This window comes from Sylvia atricapilla, chromosome 1 (genome assembly GCF_009819655.1).
Source record: "Sylvia atricapilla isolate bSylAtr1 chromosome 1, bSylAtr1.pri, whole genome shotgun sequence".
Classification (NCBI taxonomy): domain Eukaryota; kingdom Metazoa; phylum Chordata; class Aves; order Passeriformes; family Sylviidae; genus Sylvia; species Sylvia atricapilla.
In genome coordinates, this window is record NC_089140.1 from 123488748 (window position 1) to 123509376 (window position 20629).

A 20629-nucleotide genomic window follows, 5' to 3' on the forward strand; every position below is an offset into this window, starting at 1 on the left:
TCCAGGGCGTCCAAAGGAATGCCCTGGACTCCAACAACTCAGGACAGTAGCTCTTCAGACTGCATTACTTTTTAGAGACAAATATTTCTATCATCATTGCTGACACCACAAAACAACTGATATGGAAGAGGAGCTAAATATAGACTGGTGCTAACAGGCTTACCATAGCATAGCAAATGTAACCTGAGATGTAGTAGAAATATTCCCAGCAGAGGCAAAGAAGTCTAAGTGAAGTGGTAAGATCACCTCTCTGGGACAGTTTAAGATTCTGATCACACGTGAAATATGCACTAACATGGAACAGGCCCAATAAAGGGTACCATGGTGTCTATGGAAATGGAAAGCATAGCTTCTGAAGACAGTTCAGAAGATCTCTATATTGTTTAGGCTAACAGGTCAAATACTGAAACAGAATGGATGTTAATTCTCTATAAATCCATCAAAGAGGTAAACAATAAAATACATAAGCCAGAAAAAATGTTGGGAATAGCATATATAATGCTAACTAGCAATTCTTGAATTTAGCGTACGGGTGGGAAAAAAATTCCTAAATATGTTAGGAAAGTCATTGCATCAAAGACTTGAGTTTAGCACAGCAGGTCTACAGAAGGAAAACACAGGTTTGGGATTTTTTTCAGTATGAAAGTAAATTTGTGAAGGCTTTAATGTAGTACAGTGGCTATGGTCACAGAAGACTAGTCCCCTGTTCCCCACACAGACACCACAGTTAAAAGACAGCAACTTTTCAGCATCAGGAGTCCTTTATAAAGTAAGCTGTCCACAGTTATAGTTGCACAACACACGTCCAGACAGCAGCCACAAGAGCTGAAAGAACCTTCTAGTTTTGCAGCAGAATCCTACTCTGAGGCAGGTATTGACTATTCACTTGTCTCTTACCCTGGGACAGACAACATGGGCAAGCAGATCCTGTACATCCTATCAACTACACAGACAAATCTCTATAGTCTCTGCTGCGGAGGTTGACAGTTACCTCAGATGCGAACACCACACTGTAGAAACTTAAAAGAGAGTGACCTGAAGTTAATGCATGTCCCTGTTTTTAACAAAAATAACCTAAAATTTCAAAGAGTAAACCAAACCACAATAAACCAAACAAAATGCAGCTGTAATATGAAACCCTTCACTATACTGAGAACACCTCTGGTTTTGAGTTTGCAATCCACATATGGAAATATTATGAAAGGAAGTGCACTTCTGGTACACTATCCTAATGGTCAGTTTATCAGGAAATGCTTGCTAGCTATAGATTTATTAAAGTTTTGGGCCAAAGATTTAAAGGATCATTTGCAAAGTTTAGAACTTTGCAACCTGGTGGCAAACTAGATACTTCTGGCATGGCCTGTAATTTTATAAGCATAAACTCTTGAAACCAAAGGCAAATCTGAAATGTACTTTTACTTAATCAACTATAAAAATGGCAGCTGAAATTACCATATATATCCAAGCTTTTGGTTAAATGATGATTTTAATAATATACTAGTCATGGTTTACATGCTGGCTGTTTGGCATGCAGCATGTGGATCTATTTGTTCTGTGCTAAGAGGATGCAGAGACAACAACATGACCCTAATCTCTAATTTAATGTAGTTTTCATGTATTTGTTCCTTTGTGTTTCATTCACAGATGTGCTGTGATAAAGACAGTAACTGTGATTCTATGGACAAGTGAATCTGTATCAACCAACTTGTCTAGCGTAGGAAGAGAAATTATTTGCACGTGCCTGTAAAGACAGCAGTAATTTCTATAAGATTTATTGTACATTAGAAAACTATATTAGTTGCTCATGGCATATTGCCACAAGAAAGACAGATAAAAGATCTTAAGAAGTAATTCTAAAATAATGGCTTGAAGAAAGAAATATTGAAATGCTTTGGTTGCTAAAAATGTGGAGACCTTTTGTAAAAGGAACAGAAGAATTTCCATAGGTATCAACCATTATGCATATTCATTAGCCAACGGCAATATAGTAGCACTATTTTCCAAAAACATCCATACTCAAATGTTTACCTGTAGCAGGAGATTCAGTCAAGATATTAATCTTGTATTAGCATCTCTTTCAGTTACAAAAATAATGCATAGGGAAAAAGGGTGGGAGAATCCATTGTCCACAACTATTTTCATCACGTGAACCTGAAAACTTTTTTTTTTTTTCTGTGTTTTTCCTGCAGTTGTCCTAGATTTCCCATAAGCAAGGGGACACCCAATAAGGCCACATATCAGCACCCCTCTGTTCAGCTACTGGGTGCTGGGGGTGGAGGGTCCCTGGCACCGCTCCTGCTGCTGCCCGGATCCATCCAGAGACGCTGGATGCTTTGTATACTGCGCGGGCATTTCTCCTAATGTGCGCCGCTTTGGTCTTCAAGTCCAGAGAAGGTCGTGGCGTGTCCCCCTATTCCAAACCCACCTGGACGGGTTCCCGTATCGCCTGCTCCAGGTGATCCTGCCTTGGCAGGGGTTTGGACTGGACGATCCCCCGAAGTCCCTTCCAACCCTAACGATTCTGTGATCATGTGTTTCATATACAAGAGCTGCTTTTGGAAGGAGATTCTTTATCACAGCATAACCTCAACGTACGGGCTTCAGGACCCGCCAGATCGCACGAGTCAGAACACGCCTGGTTTCTGCAGGGAGATGCTCAGCCCCAGTGCCCTGCTCCCTTGGGAAGACCCAGCCAGGGGCGCAGCCTAAGGGCGGGGGACACGGCCCGGGCCCGGCGGGGCGGAGCGGGAACGATGCCGGCGAGGGGCGGGCGGCGGTGCCGGGGCCGGAGGCCGCCCTCGCTCCCGCCCGCCCGGGGCTGTGGCGGCCGCGCGGCCAATGGGAGCGGCGGTTGTTGGCGGGCCGGGAGGTGGCGGCGTTGCCACAGCAGCGGCGGTCGGAAGCCGAGCCCAGCCCGAGCCGGCGGTCGGGGCGCGCCATGGAGGGGCTGGAAGGTGAGCGGCGGGGCCGGGGCAGCCGGGGCGAGGCGGGTCCTTTGCGTTACGGCTGGGGCGTGCTCGGGCGGCGGCGGCGGTGGGAGCGGGGACCGGGCACCGCCTTTCCCGTTGGCGGAGCCCCCGCGGCCGGGAGTGCCGGGGGGCGGCGGGGCTGCGGCGGAGCGCTGCGGGAAGGGGCGGCGGACAAGGGCGGGAGGCAGCGGCCCCTGCGCGGCGCCGGGCGGCAGCAGGGCGGGCTCCCCGCGCTTTGTCTCGGGCGCTGCCCGGCTCCTCACCGGCCCCTCCCTGCGGCGGCCGCGCTCCGAGCCCGGGCCCCTGCGGGCGGGCATCTTTGCCTCTTTTTTTTTTTTTTTTTTTTTTTTTTTTTTTTTTTTATTTTTTTTTTGCTAGCAGATGGCTAAAGTGGGTGTTAAGATCCGCTTATCATGCTAGGGAGATGTTCAGTGCGGTGAAGAAAACTAGGTATGAATTCGCTGAGAGGGTGTTTTCAACTTTATCCTGTGCCAGTCGAATTAATGAAAGCGTTTTTACTCTCCGAAATAATAACATAATTTTTGTCGATGATGTTATCCATAATAACATCGATATCAGCTTGGAATTCGTGAAGTTACAGCTTGCAATCAGCATTTTTTAGGCCTGTCATTACTGCATTTGGCGAGCTGCGTTAACCATACTACTTAAAAAATACAGACCTGTTCTGAGAAACTGTGCAACACAGTCATTAGGTCTTCCATGCTCCACTTCTCTCCAGGTGACTGAGCGCTTAATTAGGAGTAAGCACAAACTAGCCTTTGTTCTTATTCCCTTCTAGAACAGTTCTGGAGAACTGAAGTCATTTTAACAGAATACCTGTGTACTGTCATTAGTAGATTTTACAGTAATCAGACCCCGTTCTTGAGCCTAGTGACTTCTTCACAACTCTAAATTTGAACATAACTTGGCATTAAAATCCCAAGAGATTTCTTTGATTCCCTTGACATTCTTGGCTGATTATTAATGTCTTTGAAATTTGAAAGGTGGTGTCCAGTGTTTATAAAATAATGCCTTATCAGGCATTCCAGCTCTCAGGACAATGGTATGTTATCTCCAAAAGGGGAGAGCTTGCCTTAATTTTCAGTAAGCTATGCATTTGACTGCATTTGAGCCTGTACATCATCTGCAGCACATCTATCAATTGATTTGGCTGTGTGCTAATTTACCAAGGCCAGCTATACTTTCTGTGTTGTGTAAGCTCTAGCACCTTAATTACAGGGCACAGGAGAAAAGTGCATCTACAGATAACAGCAGAATCCTGGAAAAAAATTGTGGCACTTTTCATAAAATTTGTCCATTTTCTGACTTTGTTGGAAATGGTTTATATCTTGCTTTTATTTCAGAAGGTACTGGGAGTGGAGGGAGCTGCTAAATCATAGGTGAAATCTCATGTTTTGCTGAACCTTTTCTTGAAAGTACTTTCCAAAGCATTTTTTCCATCATGTAAAATGATTCTTCTGAAGACTTGAGATTAATTTCAGAATAGCACAGGGAATAAGTCATGTCTAAAACTCCAGCTGTCCTTGCCTTGTGAGCACTCATACCTCATACTGTTTTCCAGCATCCTTGAATGCAGAAGTTCTCGAAATTGAAGAACAAGTTTCTGCATTTTTATGGGTCCTTTTGTGCCATGTTTTCAAAACATTTGAAGCAAGTGGGTTTGCTTTTATTTACAGTTTTTCACATTAGGCTATCTCTGTTTGTGCATATTAGCTTAGGCTCAGATTAAGTTTTTGTAGAAAGGTTGCCCTAGGACAGAAAAATGTAGGCAAAGCCAATAATAATAATAATAATAATAAATTATTTCATTGGGTATTATGCTTTTATTCAGTCATTGCTCCATTGGCAACTCAGAAGAGCGTTGCTGGTTGCCATCTTTGGTTAAATTTATGTTTGGATGTGCAATTGCACAGTCATACCCATCTGACATAGAAGTCTGGGCAGCTTCTGAGAAGTGGCTCAGCCTGCTGCCTCGTTATATTAGCACTTAGTAAAATAATTTCCCAGAGCTGGCTGGTGCTGGGGTGCTTTGCTGCTGTGTGTGTGAGGGTTATGGGGAAGGGCAGGACTTTATCTGTTGACAGCAGTCTCTTGGTGTGTCTATGACAGTGGAAGATCCCCTCAGGATCAAGATGCTTGTCCTGGGCTTTCCAGCCTCAGAAGGTGGTGCTTTTGCTTGCTGAACAGCATTATAGATGAAAGATCTGTTTTACTTTGGTTTATATAAGCATGCTATTAATAAGAAAGAGCTCTACCCAGTTTATAATGATCGTTTTCGAAAAGTGGAGATGAATGTGCAATAGCTGGCATGTGGAACTGTATTAATGACATTTAAAAAGCTAAATACTATTTTCAGTGTCGCAGTTGCGTTTTCTCACTATTTAAGTGAGCGTGCAAGTTTAAATGTTCTGTGAAATAGCAAAGTAGGTTTCTATGTCACCTAAAAGTTTCTTCTAAAATTTACTTTCGTTGCTCCTTTAAGGCTGTTGCTCTATTTGGTTATTTTTTATCAGTATTGTTATAATGTTAGATTGAATCAAGTTTGTATCTTTAAAGTTTTGTAAAAGGGATGAGTTCAGGCTTGTCATTAGAGGTTACAAATCTGATATTAACACTGAAGTTGCTAGTTCAGCATTTGTTACTTTGCAGCTTGTGTGCTGTTTGGCTGTTTATAAATTTTCATTTAATTTACTGATGAAAATAGAGCAATAGGCTGGCTCTGGCTGACAATATAGTGATCGCTAAGGTGAGCTTAAAAATCCATTCATAAGTAGTTCACCGTGTGTTGAATCTCAGGACCTTTTTTGATGGATTAACACGTTCTTGTTGCTTTCACTGCTGGATGTCAGGGAAAAGGCTGTCACACTGGCGCGTTTGTTGCTCTCTGTTTTGCTTGAGCGAGATGGAGCCAAGCACTGAATTCCTGACTTCATTTAAGCCAGAGCAGTCCAATGGTGGTGTTTGATCGGCTTCTCTCCAATCTGTTGTTTTTTCTGGGAGGATGCCTACAACAGCTGCTTGAGCCAACTGAATGTCGCTTCCCACACTTGTTCACAGCCCATCCCAGCCTAGAGGAGTAAGGGGCAGAGGGGCAGCAGTGTCCGAGGGCAAAAGTCCAACTCTCTGTGGTAGGTACTGGCCCAGCCCCACGCTCGAGCAGCCAGGGAAGGCCGATGGTGGCTGGAAGGGGATGGGTGGCTGCTGGCTCAGGAAATAGCCTGCAGTGTCAAACCCAGAGCTTGCCCTTGCGGATCTGCGTAGGGACTGCGCTCTGAGCAGTCTGGGTGTGTCCTCGAGGTCTGTACAGCATCTTCTGCTGAGAGCTGGGGTCTGCTCTGGGGCAGCATTTGTCCCTGGACCCTTCCCTGGCATGGGGAATGTCTGAGATGGCCTGCTCCACCCCTAACAGCACAAGATCTCTCCTTTGGGGTTTTATGTTGGTAATGTGACTCTTGAGAGCAAGTGCTTATTCTTGCTTTGACAGAATTTCTGAATGCCCAATCTTATTTTTTCCTTAATAGTGTAGAAAATGATTGGTTTTAAAATAAAAACAATGTTAATGTGAATGTTCTTTTCCTTTTAGAGTTGATCTTTGTCTTGCCTGACTGGATTCAGGCAAAGCTTCCTTACTTTGGCAGCCATTTTCTTTAGCTCTGTTTGACTTCAGACTTCACCTTTTATTTTTTAAGAGGTGTATCTTTTGTCCATTTTATTGGACACTGTTCTTAAATCAGCAACTTGGAAACTATTAAAGATTTAAATGCAAAACTAATATTAAGGTATATAGTTTTTATATAAGTTGTTTGTCTCTGGTAGCCATTAAAACACAGTGGTAAATGTGTCTCTGCACTGAACTGATGCTTCACTGCGCATACTTGCACCTCTGTTAAGTGATCTCAATTTGGCATATAACGCTCTATAACTGGTCAATGTATTTACTCTCTTAAAAGCCATCATGTTTTTATTTTTTAATTAATGGTTATTTTACTTAAGGAAAAAAATCCCAAAAAGCTGAGTTTAGGCTGATACGATATGGGGATGTGCACTACCAGAATATGTTTCACCTTTAAAGGAAAGGAAGTAAACAGGAATTTTAATGTTTCAGATTAGTTTGTTCAGTATCTTAGAAGTAATAGATTTTATTCCCTTTTCTATAGTTGTTGTTTTTGTTGGTTTTTTTAGATTTCTTGCATTTTTAACTTAAATTGCAGAAGCTAGATTGATCTACTAATTAACTTCAATTGGTTGAATATAGTGGAAAGATGAATGTGTTTTTCCTACACACAACATGGTGTGATTGTCATCAAAAGCAGGTGTCATGTTGCAGTGAAACTTGGTTTCAGGAGTATGGTAAGCACTTGACTGGAGCAGCTGAGGGGCAGGCTTACTTTCTAAAGAAATCCTGAGGGAGGGGCAAACTAGGAATCAATTTATTATAAGTTAAATTTATTATCAGTTTTTTAAAGACATTGTTTTTTGCCCATTAAGATTCTGATTTTGGTAGAGATTGGTCTGTCCGATTACACTTGTGTTGTAGAGTGCATAAGGCCAGATTTGCTTTGGGGATCACTATTGCAAAACAGTCTTGGTTTAAGGCTGGTGTGAGAAGGCAGGTCTCTGCCGGACTGCCCTCACAGTGATCACAGTGTCTGTAGCCTAATACAGGAGGACAGTGTGCTTATGATGCCAAAGCAGAATGTGTAACATTTACATAGGTTTTGCAGGTCATGTGCTTTCTAGTCCTTCTAGTTGATCTTGTTAATAGAAGGCCAGATGATGTATCTGTAATCCAGATCGATCAAATAGTGCTGCTTGTTGGCCTTTTGTTTAGTTGCATTTCCATAGGCTTTGCAGGGGACGGTTTCATAGATTTTTCTGGATGACCGTCATGACTGAGTGACTCTTAGAATGCCTGTACATTAGCACTCAGGAACAAACGGGAGGAACTGGAGGTCTGCTCTCAGTTGCAGGGCTAGGATCTAGTTGAGATTGTGTGTAGGTGGTAGGACAGCTCACAGGACTGCAGTGTGGTGGATGAATACAGGCTCTTCAGGAAGAACCAGCTGGATAGCAAGGGGGGAAGTTGCCCTTCATGTGGGAGAGCAGTGAGAATGCAATGGAGCTTTGCTGTAGAACCACCTGGGGGAGTATGAATCAGGGTTAGCAGGCAGGCCAGTGTGGGAAAAGCTATTGTAGCTGTCTGCTAAAAGCCACCTCATGAGGAAAAATATGAAGTCTCCCTTATAATTGGAAGGCTCTGTATTCACAGGCCTTGGTCCTCATGAGAGACTTCAACCTCTGAAGAGATTTTAATCTGCTGGAGGGACGAATCAGCAAGGTGCAAGCAGCTGGGAGGCTTCTGGTATGCACTGATGACAAATTCCTGACCCCGGTGATCACAGAGCTGACAAGGGGAGGCAGTCCTGCAGTACTTTGTATCTACAGACATGTGAGATGTGAAGGTCAGGGGCAGCCTTTCTCCAGTGACTGCAGGATGGTTGAATTCAGGATCCTGAGAAGAGGAGCCTGGATAAATAGCAGGACCTCAGCCCCAGAGTTCAGGAGAGCAGGTTGTGACTTTAGGGATCTGTTTGCAAGAGCGCCATAAGATACGGCCATAGAGAGAGCTGGCTATTTTTAAGGATGTGTAATGTGTCTGACACGTTTTCACATTTACTTCATGTGAGGAAGGAAGCAAAGACAGACAGTTGTAGTAAAGGGGAGTACACCGTGATGTGAGCTGTGTGTGCTGCTGTTACAATCATTCTTGACTGCATGGAATTCATTTCTCAGTCACCAAGAAAAAAACTGTACAGACTCCTCCTCCAGGCTGTCACTTTGAGGCAGTGGGTCTCGCCTTGATGTGTCATTTTCAAGGAATGCAACAAAATTCGCCATCACCAGACTCATTCAGGTTCAGTGCAATAACAGGGTTTTTGACAAATATTTCACTGTCAGTCTGAAAAGCCGATACAAAAATGTGCGGAGGTACTATGAAAGTCTTTTCAGCTTGAAGGAACGGGTGCTACAGTGCTTTGTGTTATCTGTTGGAAGCAGAAGTGACAGGTTTATACAAAATTGCCAATAGAGGAGTACAGGAGAATTCATGAGACTTTCCTATAAAATTGGGAGTAGATAGATAAAAGTAGATTGATCTGCTCTTTGTTAGACAATTGTGAAAACTTAGCTGCTTAAAAATTCGAAGTATGTGAATGTTTGAATACTAAGAGGCAGAGCTTACTATGGTTTCCTCTTCGTTTGTCTCTTTCCTGCAAACTGCAGAATAGTACAGGTGAGAAAGGATGTGTTTGGTGGGGTGAAACATGCACATCAACATTTATCAAGCAGACTTGACCAAAGTATGGCAGTACTGCCTATTGTTAAGAATTACAGTCAGTGTATTTGCCTTACTTGCAATTTCATTTCAAAATTCCTTTTGACAAAATAATGCAAATTTGCAAAACTCGCTTGTTATTGGAGCACTTTTTTCCTACTTTGGTACATTTATATTTTCATTTTGTTATTTAATTCTCTTCAAAGCTGCTTTTAAAAAAATAATGCTCTAAATTTTAAAAAAATTGGTGCTCTAATTTAAAGAAATTAAGGGTTCAAGGGTCTGTGCAACCTGGTCTAGTTGAAGGTGTTCCTACCCACAGGAGGGGGTTTGGAGCTAGATGTATCTTCAAGGTCCCCTTCCAACCCAAACCATTCTGTGATTCTGTAAAGTGTTCGCTGCCTGTGTCACTGCATTGGTTTAATTTTTAGGTGGCTCTTGCTTGTAGTATTTGTCATTAGTTAGTCTGTGTTGATTAAAAAATATAACCTAGTCATTATTGATTATTGGGCATTTGTTAGAGACTGGGCAGTCCTCAAAGAGCCAGCTGCTGTGGCTTGATAATACAAGTTCTAACTAATGTGGGGAATGAACAGCATTTTTTTTATTGTACCATTAATACGTGAAACTCTTAAGTGACAAATATTTTGCTTTTGGAGATGAGAATGGAGTTATGCTAAAAGCAATAAATACACTTTCGCAGAAACATTTGGCAAGTGCCCTCCAAGTGATAACTTTCAACACTTTCAGATTATTTGCTGGCTTCAAATAGGTAACTAGTTCCAGGGGAGGGAACTGTACCAGCGTGTTTCTGTATGTTTGAATTGAAAGAGGCTTGATGATTCTGATTATCACAGTTGTCTGGCCTAAATAGTTTAGTACTGTCACTGCTGTAGATAAATAAGAAGTTTTGAAGGGCAGTCAGATTTTACAACATGATGAAACACTGTTACAAAGTGCACTCTTGTTTCTGCGATTTATATCTAAATGCACCCACATACTTGGGTATATAGAGCTCTCCAAAAGAGAAAAGTGTAACAAAACTTCAGTTATTCAGCAATACTGAAGGCTTCTGCTCCCCTTAAGTGTGAAGTCTATTTACACAACTGCTTTATCTGTAAACATGACAGCAAGAACAAGTACTATGGCTGTGACTGTGTCAGATCAAACTTGTATGTATTGATGAGTCCACACGTTGTACTGAGAAAGATAAACTGAGAACTTGCAGCTTGGCCTTTCTGCTGTAAATCACTTGTGGTATTTGAATATGAGTGGAGAAAAAGAAAGAATTTGTTCCCTTGAAATCAAGGAAGTTTAATCTTACCTATAATATTGAAAGCACCATGATACATGTGGAGACTATACAGCTGTGCTGTCAGACTTAGTGGTCCACTCAGACTTTACAGCTAAACTCTTCAAGATCAGAAAGTATAGGCAGCCGGACTGTAACCATACTCAGGAGGAACATGTGCAATAACTTGTGTGGGAACAAACCCAGTGATTTGGAAGTAGCTGGAGGAGGAGGAGCCCTGACAGGGCAGTTTACAAACATGAGCAGTAAGATTATTGTAGTCCTGTTAATAAGCTTCCTAGCATCATACTAGGTTGAATAGTATGAATAGGATGTAAATAGCAGTAGAATAGGATGCAAAGCTCTGTATCATAGTTCTGGCATCACTTCCATTGACATACTCCTTCTGTGGTATTCACATAACATTTTTGATCATATTTATCTTTTCTTCAGATGTGTTTTGATTAGATAAGCAGTAATAATTATTTCAGTCCTTCTCTAAGTTAACTATATTCATTCATGTTTAATGCAAGCATTTAAACTGCTCATGATTAACAGTATTAAGGTTGGTAGAAATGAAAAGAAGTGTAGCTGCTGGATCTTGGGTTTTCTGTGGCTGTATAACCAAAATGATTTTTAAAAGTCCTGCATTGCTGCTAAATTTACAGACTGAAGAAAACTACCATGACACTATCTTACTACTAATTTCTATTCTCAGACTAATTTGTCAAGCATATCCTCCTTCTGTTTCCCAATTTGAGCGTTCCTTTTTTTTTTTTTTTTTTTTTTTTTTTAACCTCCTCCCCACAGTGTATCCCAAATTAAGAACAATTTCAGTTAACTTTTTTCAGGAAAAAAGTTGCAATAGATATCACACATGAATGTCTTTTTGAAAAATAAACAAAACAAAGCCAAACGTAACTCAATTGCAACTTTCACAATTTTATTCCCATGTATTACTTTTAAGTTACCAGATTTCATGTGGATAACATTGCTAACTCTTCTGTAAGAGAAGACTTGTGGACTCCTAGAAAGAAACGTTAAAGTTTTGTGGTTTTAGTTTGTTTGGGTTGGGTTTTTTTTACTTTAAAAGTGAGGAAAATCACAGAGGAATTAAGAAGCTGAAGGGGTAAGTGCAAATATAAAGGACACTTGGCTTCTCGTTTTCAACAAAACTTCAGGAACTTTCATTTTTTTTAAATAACTTCCTTATGTGCTTTGGGTCAGTGATTTGTGTTACACGGGAGGTGTTGGCAGTAGAAATAGCTCTAGGCAGATATGGGGAGGGTGGGAATGCTGTAAGGAAATCCAGCTCTGTAACTGTAGCTGCACTGAGTGGTAATTGGCATTCCTTGTGCTCTGGTATGTCGTATGTAAATACTGCTCGGTCAGGTGAGCCGCTATCAAGTCTGCTTCTTTTAATGAGGAATTTAAACACCAGCTCAAATTCTAGAGCTCAGTGAACACAGAAGAAAATTGTGGGACATACAGCTTTTTTAACTAAGGCAGGTATTTGAAAGAATTCTCAGCCAAATTCTTAATCATATATTCTATACCTTATGTCAAGATCACTAAATCTGATTTATTTCAGCTAATTTATTGAAGACACCAACAGTGTCACTTCATACTTTTGGGAAATGCCTCTCACTTGTTTCTGCAAAGCTGAGGGTTGTATCAGAATGATGCCATAAAAAAGAAGTTGAATGCTTTAGCAGAAGTGAGTTTACAGTGATGTAGGTTATCATTAAGAGTGCTAGGGACTCTGAACTCATGAAATACATGACTGCGATACATGACATACATGACATGAAAAATAAATCTGTGCATATCTTGTATTTTTGAGTGGAGTAATTGAGAAAAGGTTACAACCATTGCTGCTTACCCTTCAGATCAGTGGGCAGAATCAGAGGGCAGATTCCCAGCCATCTAAGCTTTGTACCACTGTTCATGTGCACAGGCTTGTGGACTTAAGAAAACAGACCTATGGAAAAATTTTTGAACCTTATGTTTTAAAGAAGAGTTTGAAAACGTAAAGTTAAAGAACAAGTGCTTAGGAAATCTTCATAGCATTCAAGTATGATTCAAATGCAAGAATTGAAGAAAACCAATATTTATCTGAATGTTTTGCATTTTTCCTATTTCTCCTACTTGTGTACATCTAAATGCACAGATATTTAGATGGCACAAAAGGAAGCTTGAGCATGACTTTCATTTATAAAACTTGGCTGCTGTCAGTGCAGTCTTGCTGTGCTGTTTTAAGAACAGGCTTATTCTTGTCTACATGGAAAAGGTATATAAATTAATTAAAGGTATGAAATAAATGTTTTAAACTGTTCTTTTCATGTGATTTATGATTCTTAAAATGCATTGTGCTCCATAGTATGTTCATACAACCAACACATTGTATGCAGCTACATACTGGAGGTGAATTTGCTTTAAGTAATTGAAAAAATCAGAAATAGACAATAATTACTTATTGATTATAGAGATCTCAGTTTTAATCTTCGCATTTGGGCAAAAAGTTTTCAGTGGGAAGCATGGCTGCCTGAATCTACATTTATTTATTGTGAAGTATTTAATTCAATTATTCATTTCTTAAAACTGGTCATATACTTAGTTAATAAGCACTTATGTTTAGATGGAAGACAATTTTCCACTGGGAAACTGGGAACAAAGACTGATCAAACCATTGAATGTTGCTATGTTGATAACTTTGTTAGTTTAAGATGATGCTTTGCCTAAAATACAAGTCAATTTGATTTTTTTTTTAATGTGGTGTAAATAGAGGCAGTTGTATTGTCTGCAATAGTCAGGTTGAGTACAGAGAAAACTATTAGTAAGTCTGAAACATAATCTAAATTTAATGCCTCTTTCTTGATGTATACATGATATAAAAATATCCCTGTATTCCTGTGGCATAGCACCAGGTATAATAGATGGGAAACCCTATATTTTTTCATTCTCTGCCATGACTCTCTTGCATAATGCATGCTATATAAATATATTTCCTTGCATAGAGCTTGATACTTTGACTTTTTGGTCTTCTGTCTGGTTGTGTGGATCTGCTGTATGTCAAATATACTATTTATATTTTTGTTACCAGTGCTTGAATAGCAACATCAGAAATACTTCTGTAAACCATCAGTAATAATCTGACTAAAATATATAGTAAAAATAGCATTTAAAACTGATTTTTTACAAGTGAAAGTTGAATAGTGTAACTTAGTAGAGCAAAATAAATAATGGAATCTTTTCTATATTTGATACTAAATTTAGTCTCTTCCAAAGACACAAGAATACCCACTAAACAGCTTTATTCTTGGTCTGTATTTGAGCTGTCATTGATCCTTACAGGGGAGTTTTTATTTGCATATTGATATGCATCCTTTTAAGGGAGTTATGTATTATAAATAAACAGAATTGCTGGTGACATGTTCCTGGGCCTGACAGCTTCCAAAAGTACCTAAGGACTTCAGTATATATTTTGCCTTTCTCATCTGCATAGTCTCTGCACAATTCAAAGGATATATACTTTTACAGTAACAACTATTATTATGGCTAAGTGTATATAAGGTTAGCGTTTTTTAAATAATGTTTAGTCATTAATTTAATCAAAATTTCTTAAAGAATTATGTTGATTTTTTTAAGGTGAGGTTGCAGTGCAAACTGGAGATCTGTTGCCATGTAAGATTTGTGGAAGAACTTTCTTTCCAGCAGCACTGGTAAGTGTTGGCTTTTAGATTTGATGAGTTGATATGAAAGTTAAGCAGTGCACACTATAGCTAAATAAAATAGATTTAGGTGCTGTGTTTTGGTAGGGGTTTTGGTTTTCTTTATCCCCTCCTCCCCAAGTAATTACTGATTCCACTTGTCTCAGGCTTGAAGCTTCTTAGAAGGGGTTTAAGTTTAAGATCCCATCATTTTCTGAAATACATGCCTCTAAAAGCATCTTTTCTAGGGTTACAGAATCAATCCTTGTCTTCTGCAGTTTAAAGTCTCAGCTAGTAAATGAAGTGTTTTGTTAGCCATCTCCAAAACTCTCTTCTCCATTGTTAATAGAAATCAGTCTGTCCTTAAATGTGAATATGAATTTCAGACACCTATGATTTGTTTTGCCACTCAATGCAAAAGCTGCCTACCTATCATTGTTTTTTTACCTGCAAGGAGCAAATATAGATGCCTTCTACTTTTCTTCTTCATTATCACCTGTGCTTTTGTGACTCTGTATACACATCTGTGAATTCCTGTAGTTCTGTTTTAAAGGTAGTGGCTGGCATATATGTTTGAGTGAAAACAGCCTGAACTTACTCATCAAGAGCTGGGGCTATTTTGCTAATTTTTATGTCAAGAAAGAGGGAAATAATGTGTTAATAGCTTCTATTTTCAAAACTAAATTCTGCATTCTCCTTTTATTTTGCTTCTGCTTATAGAAAAAGCATGGACCCATTTGCCAAAAAACTTCTGCCAAGAAAAGGAAGACGTTCGATTCCAGCCGGCAGAGAGCAGAAGGAACTGACATTCCCACAGTAAAACCTCTTAAACCACGGGTATGTTATAATTTACTCTGAATGTGAACATTTTTGGCATACTATATATTCATTTTAATAAGGCTTATTTCTGCTGGCAGTTCGAGCTAATTGAATCAACTAAGATTTGGAAGAAATCTAACTATGATGTTATATACTAAAATAAGGTGCATACTTAGCTTGAAGTAAAAACTTCAGATACACAAAGCTTTCTTTTTTTGCCTCTTAGCCAGAACCACCCAAAAAGCCTTCTAACTGGAGACGAAAACATGAGGAATTTATAGCAACTATACGAGCAGCCAAAGGACTTAATCTTAAAGATGGTGGAAAACTGCCTCCACCACCTCCACCATCATATGACCCTGGTATGTAAAACAGTCATGTTCATTATAGACTTTCCTTTACATTAATGTGTAGAAATTTGAATTGAAAAGGAATGTGTTGCAATACAGATTCCCAAGTTCTTGAAGATGGCGTATTATGCCTGTGCAGATGCTGGGTTTTGACTTTGGGTTTGATTGGCTCACATCCTGTGGAGCTTTCAAAGCCCATAAATTTGTTTTTAATGGTTGGAAAGATAGCTGGGGCCAACTTGCACCTTGCTGCTGTCTTGTAAATCACACGCTGGACAAATGGTTTCAATACCCTGTTTGTGCTCACAACAGTACAACTGCTCACAAATAGCAGACTGCTTTGTTTTTTTAGCCAACACCCACAACATATTTATGTTGTGGGAATGTACTTTTGTGTTCTTCAAATGTAATCTCTCCCATTTCTTGCTGAATTCACCTTCAGTTTCATGTATGTAGTGTATGTCTTAATGCCTCATGTTGTGGGGATACTTGTGTTTTGGGTATGTAAGATGAGTGGAATTCATATAGTAAGGGCATGACAGGGTACCTTTGAACTGAGACTGGGTAAAGTGTTCAAGCAGTCTGATGTGAATGAGAAGGAAATACACTTTTTGTTTAACTTTTGGGTTATGATAATAGGTTGAAGAATACATTTCTTCATCTTGTCCTAAGAGCTAAACCATTTGATTAGCTGAATGGCTATTTTCAGAAAGACTAGGAAGAGACATGAATTTGCTTCTGCCTTCCTGTGGTCAAGTGAGGATGTGAAGTGTTCCCTACCCTGTTTCTTTACAGGAGATGTATTAGGACTGTAATTATGTGTTCACTCTGAGAGGCTGTAATATTCAGCATTCTGTACTCACAGTCTTGAAAAGCCATACAACTAATTTTCAAAAGTAAAACCATCTTAAAGCCAATAGCAAATGCTGTGAATAAGAATCACAAGGCTTGATCACAGAAAGAATCATTAATAATCTAGCATATCTATATTAATAGCATTATAGCATATCTATAATCTATCTAATTATTGTTGATTTTTGTCTCCTGGCATCATCCTGCTGCAGTGGTAAGACTTAGGAAAAGGAAACCAGGAATGAAGAGACCATGCACAAAATGATCAGTGGATGCTCTTCTTACAAATATCAGGAGCAGCTACTGATGCTCCTTCTCCACTTTTCCCGTAGGAGAGTGGGAAGATAGTGGACGTACCATGATTGTGTCCATCCTCCCCTACTCAGCTCCATCTTGGGCACGCTTCTTTCTAACAAGCAGTGAGTCTTTTTCCTTTTAATGGAAAGAGTCTCATACTCATATTTTCTACTTAACTGCTCTGAGCTGGCAAATAACTGGTATTGCTGCTGCTTCCATTTCCTCTGCCACTTTTTCTGAGGAAGTGCAGAATAGCCTCAGGTTGAGAAGGACCTTAAGTCACCCTGAGCTTGACTGTGTATGTGTACTGCCCTCTTATTTTAATTAGTTTTTGTTTTATAAAGCTTACATTGAATCCTAGAAGTTCTGGACAATATGAGCAGTACTTTCAGAGAGCCAAGTGTCTAACTGTTACTATGTATTTTACAGAAGGATGAAGATACAATTCCTGATTCTTAGGAGTATGCATTCATCCTCTACAGTCATTTGTGGGCTTTGAAAGTTTTCTGTGGGAACTGAGCTCTGCACCAGCCAGAAATAGCATATTATCTAGCTGCCTTTTTTTTTTTTTTTTTTTTTTTTATTTTTAATACTTTCACTGGAATAGTTTTGGTTTAACTATGTAGCTATAAACAATTCTGTTTCTGATTTTTTTTGTCTCTACAGTAGCAGATCTTATTTAAAATAAATAAATAAGAATTGTTACCTCATGAGATTCCTATGCTGTTATTTCTCTGTGTTCTTTCTTCATCCTTAGCTCACACTTCTCGGATCACAGGTCATGGTTTCATGGTCATTACATCATTTAATTTACTCAGAACTATAAATATTTAAAGATACAAGCATTTCAGCGAAATCTGTGGAATTTGGACTAGTAACATGTAATCCTAAACTTCCTTTAGATTTTATAATATCTAATTGTAATTTTGGAGGCAGTGACTGTTGAATTTCATCTCATTTTCTTCAATACATTTCTAGAGTGACCTAGAAACACACTAATTTAACCTGCTTTGCAGGTGTCAAGCTTTTTTTAAGTTGATGCTAGCATGGTTTTCAGTGCTCTAATCTGGGGCATACAGCATTAATATCTCTGGACACTGAAATACCCAGTTGTCTGAAACTGCAGTCCAAACATAATTTTCTAAGGGCACTGTATTTTAAGGTGTGGTGCTTCCAGCATAGAGATGATGTATCTTTTGATATTTTAGCATTTGTGTAGCCCTTTCTAGTTTTCTCCCCAATGAGAGTAATATTTCTTGTGTGTTACACTGTTTGCAATGTGATTAATCTTGCAAAAGTAACATGGCCACCAGTCACTTTCTTTTGCATGTCTCGAGAGCTAGCTCCTAATTTTGGCTGATTTTCTTCTGATTCTTTTTATTTGTTAAATTTCTGTTTTGGTTTTTTGGGGTTTTTTTTAATGATCACTTCTAGTATTGCAGTCAGTATTTCTCAGTTCTTTCAAAACTGCCAGAGGAAACAGATCTGTTGTCTTTTGCTGCTTGCGTGGGAAAGGTTTTAATGTATTCCCATATCTTGAACAAACAGAACTGCTTATGATTTTTTTAAAAATTTTTGATTGTTAATTTGTTTAGCTTCTTCTCCACTTCCTGCCAGCTAATCTCTCTGCCATATCCTTGTACCTTTTTGGGTACCTTCTCTGCAGAATAGCATCTCTTAAAGTGTTTCTGATTTTGCTTAGATTATTTCTAATTCTCACATACTCTTATCCACCAAATGAGAATATGCTTTTACCTAGCAGTCTGTATTTTGTTTTCAGATTCAAGAACCCATAATTTCCCCTGGAGGAGAGTCTGGTCTTTGCAAGACTTTAGCACACTCTCATTTTTAAAACAGATTATTAATATTAGATTTTTATGTTTTTAAGATTACATTCAGTGTCCATACTGTCAGAGGAGATTTAATGAAAATGCAGCTGACAGACACATCAATTTCTGTAAGGAGCAAGCTGCACGTATTACTAATAAGGGGAAATTGGCAGCTGATACCAAAGGGAAACTTCCTACTCGAACACAGGTGAGCTATAACACCTTTTACTTAACTTGTAGCTTGCATTCAATGTCAAATCAAGCTTTCAACTACTGTGTGTTGGTTTTAAAAAGAATTAACTATTTTATTCTGTAATTTTATTATTTTCACTGACACTAAGCTTGGACAAGGTTTTTGCTTTATTAAACTGCAGAGATCCATAAGCCAGATGGCAGCAGTTGCAAAACCAAAACCAGTCATAAATGTAATTGAGAAATGTGCAAATGACAGGTAAGGATAGGAGGAGGAAATAGAGATGCAATTTTTGTAAAGGAAGTTGAATTTCTGTTGTGCTGGTTTCTAAATCCAGTTAGAGACTTGCCTAAGGGGCAAACAAAGGTACCTGACTACAGGACAACTGACAGCAGTATTGTGGCAAATTAGAGGCTTTAGAGGCATTCAGGTGTACTACAGAATATTTTGAATCAGTGTGGGGACTGATCTAGACTACACAGGTGAAATTAAGATTTGGATTTGAAAGACAATTCTGCCTTTGAGTATTCTTTTTTAAATTAATTGGTAATGAGATGATACTTCTGATCTTAACTTTAGCTTCATTCCAGCTATGGTAAAAAGTTGATAAAAGCTGTAGAAAAGAAATAAATGCAGAAAGACATACAGTTGAACAACAAAGCCACTAAGTTAGAGAATGTTTCCTGCTAGTATCATCTGTATTAGAAAACAGACTATCGGACACTATTTGCGTGTTCCCATACCAGAAACTGGTTACCTAGTAGGAAATCAACATCTGTTCTCCCACAGTACCTGAAAGAACTACCTGTTGTGTTATATAGATAGCTTGATTTAATTGCTTAAATTTCTAGGTTGTATTTTGTTACAGTACAAACCTGCTCCAGTTAAGAAGATGCCTTCTGTAGGATCAACACCATCACCGTCATCACGCTTACCACAGCCAAGTGGTGTTAGCAAAACTGGTGTAGGTATGAAATGAATGTTGTGAATTGTTCCATGTCCTTTCTAAATAACAGTTCTCAAACTATGCGTATTTCTGCAAACTATGTTTATTTGATATAGTGGTTTGCAAAATCTCATTTAAAATAATTGTGGGAGGGGCACTGATTGTCATCAATCTAAAAAGACTCTTGAGCACTTAAGATTCTGGTTACTATATGATGTCAGTTTTTTGATGTTTTTTCTGAATTGAATGTGAAAAATCATTCAGTGTAGTAATGCATGATTGTATCAAATACTGATCTCTCACCTGAAATTTATCTAATGTTTAATTCTGTAACTAGTTTGTCTGCTGAATATGATCATAAATTGGTGAAAATACAGTCAAGGCATGTATATTATAATTATGCAAACAGTGGTCTAATTTGGGTTTCAGACATCAATAGATATGAAACATGTTCTGTTCATAAATCGACTTTTCTTGCTCTTTTTTTTTTCTGAGCAAAGTAATTGAGATACAGTATGCTTTCTTAGAATAAAATACTATGTCTCAATTACATATTTTCTATAATTTTTTGAAACATTTTCTTTTTGTATTATCTTGATACTGGCTCAAATCTAAATATTTCTAAAACTCTTATTTTGAATTTTACAGTTAAAATGTGTTTAATAAATTGTATCATTTCAGCAGCAGCATCTTATATTTTCTTATATTTTCATGCTTGCTTTTCACCTGCCAGGTACCTCTTCAAGTAAAGCACCATCTTCATCTGGATCCAGTGGGAGCAAAATTCAGACGTTATCACCAGCTCATAAAAACTCGCTGGGAATGGTGAACCCACAAGCAGGGTGAGTTCCATCTGATGTTGTCATTTGTGCTTTATTTCATATTTGTTGTTCTAGTTCTAGAAGTTTCTATGGTTTGTTTCACTTGCTTTATTATTTTTTCCCTCTGAGCTTCAGAAGTACAGTGTTTTGCATTTATCCTTTATCTGTAAATATAGCTAAAGTTTAAGTAACTTTGG

General features: G+C 38.9%; 1 protein-coding gene across 1 annotated transcript in view; it reads left to right on the forward strand.

The window, feature by feature from the left end:
• The first annotated feature begins 2877 nt into the window (after positions 1-2877).
• The window catches only part of ZC2HC1A (zinc finger C2HC-type containing 1A), a 29789-nt gene continuing 12037 nt past the window's right edge, over positions 2878-20629 (forward strand). The window contains exons 1-7 of the mRNA XM_066332584.1: positions 2878-2954; positions 14264-14337; positions 15046-15162; positions 15371-15506; positions 18532-18680; positions 19534-19633; positions 20345-20453. Coding sequence (XP_066188681.1) covers positions 2939-2954; positions 14264-14337; positions 15046-15162; positions 15371-15506; positions 18532-18680; positions 19534-19633; positions 20345-20453 — 701 coding nt within the window. The 5' untranslated portion in view covers positions 2878-2938. The remainder of the gene's footprint in view (positions 2955-14263; positions 14338-15045; positions 15163-15370; positions 15507-18531; positions 18681-19533; positions 19634-20344; positions 20454-20629) is intronic.